The following is an 18071-nucleotide window of genomic DNA, read 5'->3' as shown; positions in this document are numbered from 1 at the left end:
AAATGTGACCGTTTAGAAGTGTTTAATACCACACTGCCCCAGTCATGTTCGAGTTTAGTTATAATTCCTAGGTTTTAGTCCACAGTTTAGAGTTCTGTGCACTTCAGTTAACCAGAAAGCGGATATTGTTGACAGTCCGGTTTGTTTGCATTGTGTAATGGTATATATACCTGCAATGATATCAGTTTGCCCTTTGCTATAAATATCCTTCCTATAACGTCAGGTTGTCAGACATACACTAGTGTTTGATGGAAAAAGCTTACATTCTTATGTTTATTTAAAAAAAAATGTTTGTAAGTCGGCCTGGATAAGGGCGTCTGCTAAGAAATTAATAATAATAATAATAATAATAATAATAATAATAATAATAATAATAATAATAATAATAATAATAATAATAATAAAGCGTTCAACTCAGCGTGTAGTACTCGTTATAGACACATGGGGGCACACTTGACTGTTTCAATGCACTTATAATGTAAGTCATTTCAAGACCCTTGTTCTTCAGCACACTGCCCCTCCTGCCTCCAATCCCTAGTGACTCTCCCTACACCCTCTCTGCATTTGTAAGATTTACAAGTATTTGCTTCACATGTGAATGCAGATGTACTCAACCCTGGTAGTGAGTAGTTTAAAAAATGAATCAAACAAATAAAAAAAGAAAACGTTATTTAAAACCACAAGAGGAACGAGTTTCCTGATCGGTGTATTTTCTGCAGCTTCTGTGCATGATGGCTGCTGACACTGCCTTTACTTAAACAAACTGGTCAGCCAACAGCGTGTGTTTTCTGCTGCAGTGTAGAATGGTACGCAGTGCAGTGATGGAGTTCAGGAGGCTGTTATCTTTGCAGGACCCTCTAGAATATCAGGATGAGAAAATTAAGAATGTATGAACACTTTCCATTCCCTTCCTGGGCAAGAACAGGACATGAAAATGTAGTTTAAGCTTCTACTGTAAAGTAATAGCTGTCACACTTGGATTCCCTGAATTGAAATAAATCACCCCTTTTGCAGTGCAGTCTTTGAGAAGTAAATTAAATAGCTGAGTCTTAAAAACAAAGGTGTATTGCAGAACCATTTTATTCTATTCAGAGTCTATAATACCGTATGCCTATATTTACCTGGAAATTACAGGTTAACATAACCAATATGCATCTTTTGTAACAGGTACAAGCATACATATTATATAAGAACATAAGAACGTTTACAAACGAGAGGAGGCCATTCAGCCCATCTTGCCCGTTTGGTTGTTAGTAGCTTATTGATCCCAGAATCTCATCAAGCAGCTTCTTGAAGGATCCCAGGGTGTCAGCTTCAACAACATTACTGGGGAGTTGGTTCCAGACCCTCACAATTCTCTGTGTAAAAAACGTGCCTCCTATTTTCTGTTCTGAATGCCCCTTTATCTAATCTCCATTTGTGACCCCTGATCCTTGTTTCTTTTTTGAGGTTGAAAAAAAATAGTTATGATTGAGAATTTCTATCTTTTACATTATTTATTATATGTAATATGAAGAGTCAACAATGTGCCACATTATACAGTGATGGCAGACAACAATTTCTTCCTCATAAGGAGTTCTGCAAGATGGTATTCTTGGCTGTCACCATTATAGAAACATGTTTTGGGGTTAAATGAAGAACACTTGTCCCACACAGTCATTCTGCATTGCTAATGATCTATTCAGGGATACTAAGATATTTAGTGAGCAAGGGGCAAGAGAGTGCAAAACTAGGTCATAATTCATAAACAAGAGCCTACTTGATAGATTAGAGTGTTTATTTGGCATCTCTGGTACTGCCCTCAACTGGTTTAGATCATTTCTAACAGGATGTCAACAGTTTATCTCCTGAATGCTATTAGATCTTCAACCAAAGCCTAATATTAGATAAAAAGGACCCTGAGTGAACAAATAACACAAAAATGTGATACATATTTCATTCATTTATTAAAGAAAGTTATGCAACACACAATGCCCCCATGTGAAAAAGTAATCACCCTCTTACGCCACCTTTAGCAGCAATAACTGCAACCAAACACTTCCTGTAGTTATTGATTAGTCTCTCACAGCGCCGTGGAGGAATTTTGGCCCACTCCTCCATGCAGAACTGCTTCAACTCAGTGACATTTGTTGATATTCAAGCATGAACTGCTCATTTCAGGTCCTGCCACAACATCTCAATGGGGTTTAGGTCTGGACCTAGACCAGGCCATTACAAAACTTTAAATTTCTTGTTCTTCAACTATTCTGATGTAGACTTGCATGTGTGTTTCAGATCATTGTCTTGCTGCATGACCCAGCTGCGCTTCAGCTTCAGCTCACGAACGGATGGCCTGACATTCTCCTGTAGAATTCTGTTACAGAGCAGAATTCATGGTTCTTTCAATGATGGCAAGGCATCCAGGTCCTGATGCAGCATAGCATCCTGTGGCAAAGTGCCCCCCCTGTGTATGTTATATGTTACGTGTTGTGTGTAAATGTTGGTGTATAGGCATTGGTACACGGGATATAAGCGGTCTGTGTTTCACGTGTGTGTAAATTGTATATTTGTATTTAGGCACGGGGATGGCACATCACATCACGTGCAAGTAAAAAGTAATATGTGAGCACGGGGAATTGCACTTTAATTAATTCACGTGCAGTTGTACCGAGATTCCAATTGAATGATTGACTAGCAATCGAATCTCGGTACAACTGCATAAAAGCTGCATGTTTTCACTCACTGGTGGTTGGTGTTCGGTGAGTGGAGAACGGGTTAGGAGACGGAGGGTATTATAAAGTAAAATAATAGTAAAAGAAGCTCACCGTGTTTGTCTGTGTAGTTCGTTTTGTCTGTCTGTTTATTTTGGCGTGTAGTGCCGTGTCCTGTTTTGTGTTCTGTTTGGTAAACCTTTTTATTTGGTTAATAAACGCTGAGTGCAGCCATTGCACTCAGCTCAGCATCACCACCGTCTCTGTCTGTGTGTTTCTCTCTCTGGTCTGAGTTCCTCCCTGCAGCCATCTTTGTCACACGTGGTGTCAGAAGTGGGATAACAGCGCCTCCAGGGCTCAGGCCAGAGCGGGAACCGCAGTTTTTTGTGGAAAAGTAAATAAAAAAAAAAAAAAAAAAAAAAAAAAAAAAAAAAAAAAAATGGAAGGCTGGAACTGGAGAGACGGCTGCAGTGAGCTGGAGGATCTCCTCGGCAGGTTGGAGGACCAAGGTTGGTGCCTTGCCTGCGGGGTGTATGGGCACACGGTGGCTGTCTGCCCCTTCCAGGAAGAGGAGGAGGAACCAGCCCAAAGGAGGAAGGTGAGCAGAAGGAGGCAGAGAGGGGGAAAAGTGAGGAGGAAGCAGAGGGAGCCAAGGTGGTGCACCATGTGCATTGCTTATGGGCATGAGGACGAGGACTGCCCAGAGCAGGAGCCAGGGGAGGAGGAGCCCGAACGTCCTGCGCCTGAGTGGGAGGAGCCCGAACGTCCTGCGCCTGAGTGGGAGGAGCCCGAACGTCCTGCGCCTGAGTGGGAGGAGCCCGAACGTCCTGCGCCTGAGTGGGAGGAGCCCGAACGTCCACAGCCCGAGTGGGAGGAGCCCGAACGTCCACAGCCCGAGTGGGAGGAGCCCGAACGTCCACAGCCCGAGTGGGAGGAGTCGGTGCGTCCACGTCCCAAGAGGGAGGAGTCAGTGCGTCCACGTCCCAAGAGGGAGGAGTCGGTGCGTCCACGGCCCGAGAGGGAGGAGTCGGTGTGTCCACGGCCCGAGAGGGAGGAGTCGGTGCGTCCTGTGTCCGGAGGGGAGGAGCTGAAGGCCCAAACCCCTATTTTTTTTTGGGAGGGACGAGGGTGTGAAGCTCAGGCTCCACAGCAGCCGCTGTTTTTGCTGCTGAAGGGAGCCCAGCGGAGACGCCCGCCACCAGCTCTACCCCCGCTGTCGGAGGAGCCGGCAGCACCACCAGCCCTACCCCCGCTGTCGGAGGAGCCGGCAGCGCCTCCACCACCACCCGAGGGAGAGGAGCAGGAGCTGCCTCTGCCTCCACCACCACCCGAGGGAGAGGAGCAGGAGCTGCCTCTGCCTCCACCACCCGAGGGAGAGGAGCAGGAGCTGCCTCTGCCTCCACCACCCAAGGGAGAGGAGCAGGAGCTGCCTCTGCCTCCACCACCCGAGGGAGAGGAGCAGCAGCTGCCTCTGCCTCCACCACCACCCGAGGGAGAGGAGCAGGAGCTGCCTCTGCCTCCACCACCCGAGGGAGAGGAGCAGGAGCTGCCTCTGCCTCCACCACCCGAGGGAGAGGAGCAGGAGCTGCCTCTGCCTCCACCACCCGAGGGAGAGGAGCAGGAGCTGCCTCTGCCTCCACCACCCGAGGGAGAGGAGCAGGAGCTGCCTCTGCCTCCACCACCCGAGGGAGAGGAGCAGGAGCTGCCTCTGCCTCCACCACCACCCGAGGGAGAGGAGCAGGAGCTGCCTCTGCCTCCACCACCACCCGAGGGAGAGGAGGAGGAGCTGCCTCTGCCTCCACCACCCGAGGGAGAGGAGCAGGAGCTGCCTCTGCCTCCACCTCCCGAGGGTCCGCTGCTGCTGCCGTCGCCTGAGGTCATCGAGGGTCCTGCTTCGCCTGGGGTCGCCGGGGCCTCTGCTTTGCCTCGGGTCGCTACACTGTGGCCGGAGCTCCATGAAGGGGAGCTGCCGGCCATAAAGAAAGAGGGGGAGGTCAGGAGACCAGCTCCCCCAGCTGCACTTTCGCGGCAGCAGATAGTGTGGCTGAAGCCCCGGAAGAGGGAGCTGCCAGCCACGAAGAATTGGGGGGTGCCAGACATTCCACCATGGCCACCCCCAGAAACAACTTGCTTCCCCCTCTTCCGGGACTTTGGGACTGAGGGGGGAGGTGGCCATTGAGGCCATGTGTGCGTTGCACAAGGGGGGGTATATGTGGCAAAGTGCCCCCCCTGTGTATGTTATATGTTACGTGTTGTGTGTAAATGTTGGTGTATAGGCATTGGTACACGGGATATAAGCGGTCTGTGTTTCACGTGTGTGTAAATTGTATATTTGTATTTAGGCACGGGATGGCACATCACATCACGTGCAAGTAAAAAGTAATATGTGAGCACGGGGAATTGCACTTTAATTAATTCACGTGCAGTTGTACCGAGATTCCAATTGAATGATTGACTAGCAATCGAATCTCGGTACAACTGCATAAAAGCTGCATGTTTTCACTCACTGGTGGTTGGTGTTCGGTGAGTGGAGAACGGGTTAGGAGACGGAGGGTATTATAAAGTAAAATAATAGTAAAAGAAGCTCACCGTGTTTGTCTGTGTAGTTCGTTTTGTCTGTCTGTTTATTTTGGCGTGTAGTGCCGTGTCCTGTTTTGTGTTCTGTTTGGTAAACCTTTTTATTTGGTTAATAAACGCTGAGTGCAGCCATTGCACTCAGCTCAGCATCACCACCGTCTCTGTCTGTGTGTTTCTCTCTCTGGTCTGAGTTCCTCCCTGCAGCCATCTTTGTCACACATCCCCAGACCATGACACTACCACCACCATGCTTGACCGTTGGTATGAGGTTCTTACTGTGGAATGCAGTGTTTGGTTTTCGCCAGACATAACGGGGCCCATGTCGGCCAAAAAGTTTCACTTTTGACTCATCTGTCCATAGAACATTGTTCCAGAACTCTTGAGGATCATCCAGGTACTTTTTGGCAAACTTGAGACAAGCATTCATGTTCTTCTTAGTGAGCAACGGTTTCTGTCTTGCTACTCTGCCATGAATCCCATTTTTGCCCAGTGTCTTTCTGATGGTGGAGTCATGAACACTGACCTTAGCCGAGGCGAGAGAGGCCTGCAGATCCCCGACTGTTGTTCTAGGATTCTTTGTGACTTCCTGGACGATTTTACGCCTTGCTCTTGGAGAGATTTTGGCATGACGGCCACTCCTGGGAAGATTCACTACTGTCCCAAACTTTCTCCATTTGGACAATATGCCTCTGACTGTGGTTCGGTGGAGCCCCAAAGCCTTAGAAATGGTTTTGTAACCCTTTCCAGACTGATAGGCATCAACAACTTTTTTTTCCCGGAGGTCTTCAGGAATTTCTTTTGTTTGTGGCATGATGTGCCTCTAGAACCTGTGTGCTGACAACTTCACTCTGATAGTAAGGACCAAAGTTAGTCAGATTTATATTGGGCAGGGCTGACCCAAATCAGGCCTGGTTGTTAACCAAAGTACTCAAACAGCTACCCTAATTATGCCTTTAATTGGGATGAGTTAACTAGGGGGGGCAATAACTTTTTCACACCTGAAGATTGCATGTTTGATTACCTTGCACACCAAACAAATGAAAGAAGCACCAAACTTCGGTGTCATTTTTTCTCTCAGACTCCCTCTATATACTACTACAACCCACAATACAATATGACCAAATACAAAAATACAAATACAATATGAAAAATGTATCACATCATGGCAAATACTTTTTCACGGCACTGTATATTATTAAACACAATGGGGCACCACAGCACTCGTGAGATTGCTTGAACATTAAAACCTTTTGCCAATTTGTTGCCCCTCCCTCCACTCATAAAGAAAAAAAGTCAGTTCAAATACTATTTAATGGGGCTTTTATTAATGTAATTGAACTTTCTTATCTGTACAATGTAGAGCAACAGGAATCTGACAGACAGGCTCTGTAAGTATGAATTAAATGAAGCTTGTATTCATGAAACTATAATATACATCCATGCAAAAAATCAGACAAGTCCTTCCCAGGATTTACATTTTAATAACTCAGACAATCAGGGATCAGAAGACAAGTTCATTTTGACAAATGGATCAAAAAGACCAATTGCATCTCAGGGTGTTATATACTGTCCGCTTCCACTAGTCTGAGTCATCTTGTGATGGAGGCACAGTGCTACTGTTCCTAGTGAAGTGTCTGGATACTGTGTGCTTTTACAACTGGGAGTGGAAAATAACATCTCTCTTATTGAGCGCAGTGAGTCGACTGCTTCCCTCTGTGAACTCGAAGGTGTGACACCAGATTTCCTGCCCGATTGAATCTCTTCCCACAGTGATCACAGCTATACGGCTTCTCTCCTGTGTGAATTCGCTGATGTCTTTTCAGGTCTGTAGACAGAATGAAACTCTTTTCACAGTCAGAACAATGATACTGTTTCTCTCCTGTGTGAATTCGCTGGTGGGCTTTAAGGTGGGATACTTGTTTGAAACACTTCTCACACTCGGTGCAGCGATACGGTTTCTTTCCTGTGTGAGATCTCTGGTGTATTTTGAGCTCTCCTGCTGTATTGAAATCCTTTGCACAGTCAGTGCAGCGATACAGCTTCCCTCCTGTGTGGATTCGCTGATGCAATGTCAGGGTTCCTAACTGAGTGAAACTCTTCTCACATCCACTACAGTGATACAGCTTCTTTCCATAGTGAATTTGCTGGTGTGTTTTAAGATGTTGCAACTGTTTGAAACTCTTCTCACACTGAGTGCAGGAATACGGCTTCTCTCCTGTGTGAATGCGACGGTGTCTTTTCAGATCTGTAGAGGTATTGAAAGTCTTTCCACATTCAGTGCAGCAGTACGGTCTTTCTCCTGTGTGAATTCGGTGGTGTCTTTTCAGCTCTGTTGATGTACTGAGACTCTTCCCACAAACAGTACAGAGATGCAGTTTCTCTCCTGTGTTAATTTGCTGCTGTCTTTCAAAGTGGTCAGAACCCCCCTCTTCAATGGGGTCACACTCATGTTCAAGAACCTCCTCTTTAATGATGACCGGTTCAATTCCAGGGATCTCTTCATTAATGTGGACAGGATCTAGTGCAGATGTCTCCTCCTCCCCTTCAATAGATGTCAGCTCTATAGCCTGCTCTGGACTCCTGCACCATTCCTGGTCAAAAAGCTCCTCTTGAATGGGAACTGATTCTGCCTTCGACCCTTCCTCAGCATGAGGGAGAGCATTTCTCTCTGCAGGACCTGTGTCAGAGAGAAGAGTGAAACACTGTAAAATCTACATCATAAACTGGGTTCATTCTAGATTGCACATGCAGTAACCTGTCATTATAATGTGAGGAGTGTTGAATTGGCCCCTCAGATCCTGAGCTGCCACTCTTGCATAAACTATTTTGGTTCTAAAATGAAGACCAATCGTGACACCCAATCATTCCTCATTGGTAGTAAATTGATAATATTTGGGGTAACACTCCACAGAGCATGTAAGCAGAGTGGAGCGCACATAAAACGCCGCTCCTCGCTCTCTTCCTCTTTGAAACTGCTCGCTCCAAGGCTTTTCTTTCCCCAGTCCGCTCCGCTCGGACTCCACTCCGGTGTTTCTAATTCTGCAGCCAGCTCCACTCCCGCTAAGCTCCACTGTAGAGATGTGTGAACCGGTTCCTCTGAAATCGGGTACCCGGTTCCTGCTTTGGTACCAACGAACCGGATACAAACCTCAGGGATCCGGTTCCAGTGAGTAATATTATGTTTTTAGTAAAACTGATTATTAAAAACATTAAAATTTGTCAAATACATTTGACAACTATAATTGACACGCCTTTAAAATATTTATTACTGCAATAACGTTTTTTTTGTTTGTTTGTTTGTATGTTTTTTTTTTAAATGATATTTATTTCACTGAATAATTCAATCTCACTTTTACATGATATTTCAGCTTGGGATCCTAATCTTTGCACATACCACGTGGCATTTTTTTTTATCGTATAAGCTTTGTAAAACTTGCAAATAACATGGTTCATATACAAGCACACAAAGGCTTTCGCTGTTATAATAAAACTCCCACTGTGCAAATTGTATATTATTGATTATTTTGTTGACTTTACAGGGCGATTTCACAGATAGCACAATATTGTCGCTGCATCGTTTATGGATCATATCTTATGTGCACAGTGTCAAATACTTTTCCTTTGCAAAACATCTTTTGGAGCGCGCGTTGGAGTCTTTTCTCGCTCACGCTCCACTCCGCGCTCCTAGCAAAATAGTCCCGCTTCAAAGGGGCAGTGTTTTGCTTAAAAGTATATTTAAAGCGTTGCTGTGCAATAATAAGTAAAACAATGATTGGATAAAAGAAGCAAAACTCAAATAACACGTTTGAGGCTAAAATGTCCTTTGATTTTTTTACACTATATTATAACAGCGATGGTGTTGAATGCGCAGGTCGCATTCAGTAGGGCTATTTGTTTACTCTTTCCCTCCCTCCTTGTTAACGTTGTGTGAACAGAACAGTGAGAGCTGATAGATTGAAATATGATCTCCTTACCTTTCAGTGCTCTTCTCCACCCCGCTGTGCTTGTGTGGTCTCTCTGTTCAGAGTCATCACCTCGCATCAGCAGGTCCTGCTCGGAATAGCTTCCATCCTCCTGGATTAAAACCCGGGAGCTTTTCAGTGCGGTGTGGACTGCAGGCACCGGATCCCTGACTGGCTGAACTGGAAGATTAGAGAAATCCCGCGCCGGCAGCCCGTGAGCAATAATACTGTCGTTGAATTCGTGATTTACAGATTCATCCTCAGTGTAAAATGAAACGCGTTTCACCCGGTGCCTTTCCTTCTGCCTTGTCGGTAGATGAATGAGATCAATGTGCTGTTCGTTGGTGTTCGTGACAGACTGTGTGGCGTTCTCGGCAGTGTTCGTGTATTCTCGTTCGCTTACCGCTTTCAACTCGCTCTCCGCTATTTCCAATCGCAATCTCACGCTTTCAAATTCTTGGTCTCTTTCGTCCAGTCTGAGATTGAAAACTGCACATTTACTGTCCACGAACTTTGCTAACGCAGACATGACGCTCAGCACAGCCGCTTTCACTGCAGGCTCGATAGCAGAGGCGAGTTCTTCCTCAAGGAGAGACGCGGAGGATGCGCAGATATCCATCTCTTCTTTCATTTCACAGACGCGTCTCATAAACACGCTGAGTTCGTTTATACTCTGGTGAAGTGAAGACGTCTCAACTGTAAAACTCGCAGTCTGCTGTTACCTTTACAGAACTATCATCAATCGCCTTGAACACTCGTTTTTTTTACCACACTAAGCAGAGACTGCAAACGAGTTCAGCTCTGAACTGCGGTAGCCATGTTTCTCCACCCAGACACAGGGACTGTGTACTTCCGTGTTATTATTTACAGACGCTGTAACATTGTAGCAGCCTGTCTGTTACAGCGCTGGCGCCGCCTACCGAATACCTCCCAGGGGTATATGTAAACCGTATACCATATAAACTATAGATAACGTGTCCCTTTTTAATTGTTGTTAAAACACCTTTTTATCGTCATTACAGAAATATATTACTGTGGCAGTCTAGTTTGCAGAATTACATTATTTAAATTTGTACCAAAATGTTAAACAAGATGTAAAAAAATACAGATCTCTCTGAAGAAGACTGTCGCGCTGCTGTGTTTTTATTTCTTTTTAAAGTAGAACATGAAATAAACGTCTTAATTGTAGATGAAAGGTCATGATAGCCGAGCGGTGTGGGGGCTGTGTTCAGGTCACAGTCTCCCCTGTAAGATCTTAAAGCATGTTTTATTCCAGTTGGTTGTCGTGGCCGAGTGGTTAAGGCGATGGACTAGAAATCCATTGGGGTCTCCCCGCGCAGGTTCGAATCCTGCCGACAACGTTTGTTTTTATTTACTGTTTATTAAATAATTGATCTTAAAATGTAAACTGATTGATAGCTATTGTCAATAATTATGTTCATTATATATATATATAGATAGATAGATAGATAGATAGATAGATTAAATTCTTAAAATGAAAGTATCGTTTATTACAACAAATGCCCGGCTTGTGTACCATTTCATACCAGTTGTTTTGAAAACTTCAGAATGCAGTAATGCATGCTTAGATTCCGGTTAAGAACATAAGAAAGTTTCCAAACGAGAGGAGGCCATCCCAGAATCTCATCAAGCAGCTTCTTGAAGGATCCCAGGGTGTCGGCTTCAACAACTGGGGAGTTGGTTCCAGACCCACATAATTCTCTGTGTTAAAAACGTGCCTCCTATTTTCTGTTCTGAATGCCACTTTTTCTAATCTCAGTTTGTGACCCCTGGTCTGTGTTTCTTTTTTTCTGGATGAAAAAAATAGGTATGACTGAGAATTTGTATCTTTGACATTATTTGTGTAATATGAAGAGTCAACAATGAACGTGTTCAGCTCTGAAACTGCGGTAGCCATGTTTCTCCACCCAGACACAGGGACTGTGTACTTCCGTGTTATTATTTACAGACGCTGTAACATTGTAGCAGCCTGTCTGTTACAGCGCTGGCGCCGCCTACCGAATACCTCCTCCTAGCCTCCTGCAGCGCCATAACAGCGGAGCTCTGGAAGCGCAGGTCAGTCTTGAAATCCTGAGCGATTTCTCTGACCAGCCGCTGGAAGGGCAGTGTAGCGGGTGGTACCGTGGGAGTTGGTTCCAGACCCTCACAATTCTCTGTGTAAAGAAGTGCCTCCTATTTTCTGTTCTGAATGCCCCTTTATCTAATCTCCATTTGTGACCCCTGGTCCTTTTTTTTCAGGTCGAAAAAGTCCTCTGGGTCGACATTGTCTATACCTTTTAGGATTTTGAATGTTTAAATCAGATCACCACGTAGTCTTCTTTGTTCAAGACTGAATAGATTCAATTCTTTTAGCCTGTCTGCATATGACATGCCTTTTAAACCAGAAATAATTCTGGTCGCTCTTCTTTGCACTCTTTCTAGTGCAGTTATATCCTTTTTGTAGCGAGGTGACCAGAACTGAACACATTATTCTAGATGAAGTCTTACTAATGCACTGTAAAGTTTTAACATTACCTCCCTTGATTAAATTCAACACTCTTCACAATATATCAGAGCATCTTGTTGGTCATTCTTTTCAGTTGTGTAACAGACAAAGTTTACCAAGGATTCGATTTTGTCCTGAAAGCCTATTTTGAAGATACCGTAGAGTGCAGACATTTTAACTCTTTAGAAAATAGTGGGCGGCACTGAAAATAGCCTTTTGTGTTCAAATGAAAATCCTTAACCTCTGAGTCCATACAGAGTGCGACCTAGGATGTTATCACGTAGCACTTTGCGATGACGCTTAGTGCCTCCTTTCCTGAGTCCTTTACCCCCTTTGCCTCTTCCAGACATAGTGCCGCTGCTTATTAAAATGACATAATGATTGAAATAAGTTAGGTCAAGCCAAGAGCATGATGCTTGTAGGGATATTTCAGGGCGCCAACTCTTTTCTACCCATCTCACCAGTCATGATGTTTGAAGAGGCAAAACCTACTAGTTTGAAGCAAAGGAGAGACACATACTTGAGGTTAGCATTCCTTTGTACTACTGGAAGCATTCACGGAGATCATTCTGCACAGATTCTGTGCAGAATCCGACCAATTTAGCCAATGATCTTCTAAGAATGATCTCTGTGAACGCACCCATTGGCTAAATTGGTCAGATTCTGCATAGAGTCTGTGCAGAATGATCCCCGTGAACGCACCTACAATCTTTAGCCAAAGAGCTGGTACCAACTGAACATTAATCGAGAGGAACGGTAGTTCATCGCCAAGTTACAGTGAAGAACTGCCAGTGACTCTCTATACAGTACGTATACTTTACGCATTTTCAGGGTATTGGCGCAACAAAAGTAAATCAGCCAAAAGCACCATTTCACATTTAATTTGTAGTTCCCAACACTCTTATGTGAAATGTAGAAAAAAAGTAAATACCTGTTATACAGTAAGAGAAATAAGTCACCAAAAGGAAGGTAAAAATGTCCATCTCCTTCTTTTTGTACCCCTGTGTGTGTGAGCCGATAGAGCGAGGGGATCACTATTTAGGAGCTGCCTGCGTGCAGCTCGGGGTCGTGTTGTGGTTTTCATGTAGCTGTTTGTCCTGAAGCTGTCTTTCTGAGCTAAACCCTTTAATAAGAGAGCGTCCATTTGCCTGCTGTTCAACGCTTCCATACAAATAGCAGTTTTCACTGCTTTAAACTGCATCCTGTGCCATTTCTTCCTGCTGCAGACCAGATACGCTGCCGCTACAATATATAGCAGATTGTTAAGTATCTGGAATGAGAATTGAATGCATTGATTGCTAGATTACTATTTCTAGTAATCGGATAAGGTGTTAAATGACAGTGAGTGCCGGGTGCATTTAATAGATGTAATGAGTCCTGCTTTCAATACGCTCTGATGACATGTCAAAATGTGTCAGCGTACCTGTTTTTACCTTGTTTTAATGAATAAAGTATAAATAATTAACATACTTTTTTAGATATAGACTTTTACTTTAAATCTATATTTTCTATTATATATATATATACTGATAATCAAAATAAATGAAACACTCAGGTCTAATGGATTTTATTCAAATATTTTGAACATAGATATCAAACAAAATCACGAAAAATTTGAACAAAAATACAGATCAAAGAATCATGATCAAGTTTTCAGTATGAAACGTGACACACTATCAAAATGAAAACATTACAAAGTTAGTATCGGGTATAACCTCCCTGAGCATTAACACAATTCTGGCAGCGTTGATGCATAGACCAGATCAGCCTCTGGGTAGACTGCTGTGAGATGTTCCTGTGCAGCTGCAGCCAGCTGGAGAAGGTTGGCTGGTCACGTTCACCCCACAAGTTGGCTTGAACAACGCAACAGTCAGCATAATGGTCTTGGGCTGGTGTGGTGACCCTCTGACTTCCAGGACGTGGCCTGTCCTTCACAGAGCCGGTTTCCTGGTTTCTCTGGACTAGTCTGCTGATTGTTGAAACAGAACACCTCATTCTCCGGCAACTTCACTCACAGACAGGCCGCCTTCAATCATGCCCACAGCAACCGGGTGATCTTCATTACTCAAGCGGGGCACAGTCGTATCTTTTGCTGTTCTTGCGTTAATTAAAATCATATCTTTTCAAATGACTATTTATACAGATTCTTAAATAACTAATTTTGGCATTTTTAACTAAATTCAAATAACAAACACTGAGCACCTGGCATTTTCATGAAGTCACATGACTTGAGCTCAGTATTTTGCTATCCCAAGGAACACTACTACTCAAACAATGAACAAACCTTTCTGGTCACTATTGTTATTATTAATGATAATGCAATTCCACCCACTGCTGCCCTTTGCTGATGATGTCTTTCCCTCGGAGTTCCATGCCCACATCACCTTAGACACCGTTGCTCGTGAAACATCAGCAAGTTGAGCTGTCTTGGTCACTGAAGCTCCTGCCAAACGCGCCCCAACAATTACCCCTCTTTCAAAGTCACTGAGGTCTCCACTTGCAGCCATTAGGCACCTGCCCAAACCATTTTTTCAAGCACAAGAAAAAAAAAATACAAGCCCAAATGGGCATGAACCCACCCAGTCTAACAACACTGAACACAGCCGATACCAGAGAATATATTATTATTATTATTATTTATTTCTTAGCAGACGCCCTTATCCAGGGCGACTTACGATCACAAGCAAATACAAATACATTCAAGTGTTACAATACAAGTAATACAATATACAGAGAAACTAGCTGCTGCAATTGACAAAAAGGGGTCAGCATGTTAACAATGAAAATAAAAATGACAAGTATTTTACTTAAACAGTTACAGCAACACCTGGGGATGGGTAACGCTATACTTTTCTTTAAAGAGCCTTTGAATTTTTTAATAAGAGAAAAATATCTCTTTTTCAATATAAATTCTTTCCTGTGTGAATTCGCTGGTGGCTCTTGAGGTGCTGTAACTGTGTGAAACACTTTCCACATTCACCGCAGCAATACGGTTTCTCTCCTGTGTGAATTCGCTGGTGTAATTTCAAGTTTCCTATCTGAGTAAAACTCTTGCCACATTGCGCACAGTGATACGGCTTCTCTCCTGTGTGAGTTCGCTGGTGTCTTTTCAACTGTTCTGATGAAACAAATCTCTTACTACAATCACTGCAGCAATACGGCTTCTCTCCTGTGTGTGTCCGCTGGTGTTTTTTAAGGTGGTTTGAATATTTATAACTTTTCCCACATTCAATGCAGCGATACTCTTTCCTCCCTATGTGAATGCACTGGTGGCTTTTCAGCTCTGTTGATGTACTGAGACTCTTCCCACACACATTACAGAGATGCAGTTTCTCTCCCATGTGAATTTGCTGCTGTCTTTCAAAGTGGTCAGAACCCCCCTGTTCAATGGGGTCAGATTCAAGTTCAAGAACCTCCTCTTTAATGATGACTGGTTCAATTCCAGGGATCTCTTCATTAATGTGGACAGGATCTAGTGCAGGTGTCTCCTCCTCCCCTTCAATAGATGTCAGCTCTGTAGCCTGCTCTGGACTCCTGCACCATTCCTGGTCAAAGAGCTCCTCTTGAATGGGAACTGATTCTGCCTTCGACCCTTCCTCAGCATGAGGGAGAGCATTTCTCTCTGCAGGACCTGTGTCAGAGAGAAGAGTGAAACACTGTAAAATCTACATCATAAACTGTGTTAATATATATATATATATATATATATATATATATAGATATAGATATAGATATAGATATATATAGATAGATAGATAGATAATGTGGTAACGGTATCAACACAAGAGCCATACTTACTTGTGTTTGTAAGTACTTCAAGCAATTCCTCACATGGAAAGCAATACGAACTTGATTCAGTCATGTCTGTGGTGATGTCGCTCCCGTGGTATTGTGTGTCAGTGTTTGTGAGAGATTGGGTGAAGTTTTTCTCGGCAGTGTTCGTGTATTCTCCGTCTCGCATTGCTTTCAACTCGCTCTCCGCTATTTCCAATCGCAATCTCACGCTTTCAAATTCTTGGTCTCTTTGGTCCAGTCTGAGATTGAAAACTGCACATTTACTGTCCACGAACTTTGCTAACGCAGACATGACGCTCAGCACAGCCGCTTTCACTGCAGGCTCGATAGCAGAGGCGAGTTCTTCCTCAAGGAGAGACGCGGAGGATGCGCAGATATCCATCTCTTCTTTCATTTCACAGACGGGTCTCATTGTCGCTTTGACGTTTTCTTCTAGAAAACAGCGTTCTGAACAAAAGCTAGTTTTTCTGTCTTGTCTAAATGGGAAAATCAGTTCCCTCTCTCCTAATCTTTTCAGTACTGTCTATAACCCCATTGATACGGTAATAGTAATAAACGCTGTTCAGCAGTAACCAAAAAATGCGATAAAGTTCAATTTCTCTTTCGCTCCAGATGAGTTGTTTATGCTCACAGACACGCACTTCCGTATTGTGTCCAAGGATTATGACCGTTGGTTGTATTCCCTCAGGTGTCTGTTTCAGAGCTAGCGCCACCTACCGAGCTCCGCCACGAGTCTGTAATATAATCCTACGTCTAGAAAGAGGCATAGATATTCATATACCACGACAACCTAAAACATTCTATATATCAATATACTCAAACAAATAAGATACTGAGCTCCTCCGTTACTTCCGTCCCATCGGTGCAAATTCTTAGATTTAATGAGAGTCAATGAAACATATGATATTAATATCTTTTGATTACGTTCTTTATTAATTTGTAAAATAAACTCGTTTTAAACAGATTTACAAGAATAAAATTAACTACACAACATGCCGATAAGGAGAACTATTTCAACGACCTCCTTTGTGTCAGTACCTAAAACTAATCTTACGTCACCCCCTAGTCTCTGTAAGTCACTTAGGATAAAAGCGTCTGTTAAATGACAAATTAATATTGCTATGTTACCAGTGCTACATAATTAAATGTATACGTGTCTTTTAAATATATATATATATATATATATATATATATATATATATATATATATATATATATATATATATATATATATATATAAACAAACTGCCAGCAAAGTCCTGTTTTTAAATACATTAGAATTCATAGACGTCTAAACTACAGAAGACTGTAATGCAAAGACAGTGAATTTTGAGAAAATCGAAGAGGATGCTCTGTTTGTTCCACGTTTTAAAAGTATAGAAATAAGCGCGAAGAAGAACAGAAAGCCGAACAGCGGCTTGGGGGAGGGATAGAGGAGAATGGCGCCCAGTTTAAAACAGCGGGCAGTGATATGTTGTAACCAATCAGAGACGTATGCACGCCATGACGTTAAGAACATGCTAATACACACTGCACTGTTTTGTCCAATCGAGCATAAGTGAACGTCTATAAAAGAGGTAGCACGCATAAACAGGTTTATTATTGTGATATTTGAAATTACAGTGAAGATGTCTGGAAGAGGAAAGACCGGCGGTAAAGCCCGTGCTAAGGCAAAGACTCGCTCCTCCAGGGCAGGACTGCAGTTCCCAGTCGGCCGTGTCCACAGGCTGCTGCGGAAGGGAAACTATGCCCAGCGTGTCGGCGCTGGAGCCCCGGTCTATCTGGCCGCTGTGCTCGAGTACCTGACTGCTGAAATCCTGGAGCTGGCCGGGAACGCCGCCCGGGATAACAAGAAAACCAGAATCATCCCGCGTCACCTGCAGCTCGCTGTCCGCAACGACGAGGAGCTCAACAAGCTGATGGGAGGCGTCACCATCGCTCAGGGCGGAGTGCTGCCCAACATCCAGGCCGTGCTGCTGCCCAAGAAAACCGAGAAGCCAGCCAAGAAGTAAATCACTCGGACGCCGCTTTTAAGATCTTATAAAACCCCAAAGGCTCTTTTAAGAGCCACCCACTTTTTCTATGAAAGCGCATCAAATCTGTTTCTTGTATGAACAATACTAAACAGTCAGAATTGCAGCAATTAATAGTGTGTGTGTGTGTGTGTGGTAGTGCAGCGTTACCATGTATCTGTTCGGAACGATATCAAACACAGGCTTTTCCACAGCGAGTGTTGCTGATATTCCCCACATCAATGCCACGTTCCTGAGCAGGAAACTGCGACACAATAATAATGTACTGGTTTAGTTTGTTTCCCTTAGAGTTACATTCAAATACACTTCCAGGTGACGAGTGTAATTATTTAATCTGTTTCTGTTCAGTCCATGTGCGAGTAATACCAAGTCATGAATTGCAACAATGAATACTTTCTGTGAGTAGTACAGCGTTACAGTATCTCTTTATCGCTACATCAAACACATACCCGCCGCAGTGTACAGCGCGTGTTGCTGACATTCCCACATAATCACCACGTTCCTTACA

At 43.8% G+C, this 18071-nt stretch overlaps 2 protein-coding genes and 1 non-coding gene across 3 annotated transcripts; 2 read left to right on the top strand and 1 right to left on the bottom strand.

Moving 5' to 3' along the window:
- Positions 1-6570: 6570 nt before the first annotated feature.
- LOC117398976 (oocyte zinc finger protein XlCOF8.4-like) lies at positions 6571-16186 on the bottom strand. The gene is made up of 4 exons (XM_034914469.2): positions 15534-16186; positions 14642-15366; positions 9242-9944; positions 6571-7944 (listed from the first exon to the last, which is right to left on the bottom strand). The coding sequence occupies exons 1-4, from the start codon at positions 15940-15942 to the stop codon at positions 6950-6952; spliced, it is 2832 nt and encodes a 943-aa protein (XP_034770360.2). The 5' UTR covers positions 15943-16186; the 3' UTR covers positions 6571-6949.
- trnas-aga (transfer RNA serine (anticodon AGA)) lies at positions 10509-10590 on the top strand. The gene has a single exon. It is a non-coding gene; the product is annotated as a tRNA-Ser (tRNA).
- A 943-nt stretch (positions 16187-17129) lies between the features above and the next one.
- LOC117398942 (histone H2A-like) lies at positions 17130-17602 on the top strand. Its single transcript, XM_033998042.3, has one exon. It carries the CDS (start codon positions 17159-17161, stop codon positions 17540-17542), a length of 384 nt encoding a protein of 127 aa, XP_033853933.2. The 5' UTR covers positions 17130-17158; the 3' UTR covers positions 17543-17602.
- Positions 17603-18071: the final 469 nt, after the last annotated feature.

Source organism: Acipenser ruthenus, chromosome 44, assembly GCF_902713425.1.
Source record: "Acipenser ruthenus chromosome 44, fAciRut3.2 maternal haplotype, whole genome shotgun sequence".
Classification (NCBI taxonomy): Eukaryota; Metazoa; Chordata; class Actinopteri; order Acipenseriformes; family Acipenseridae; genus Acipenser; species Acipenser ruthenus.
The sequence above is the reverse complement of the archived record's forward strand: the minus strand, read 5'-3'. Positions and strand labels throughout refer to the sequence as shown.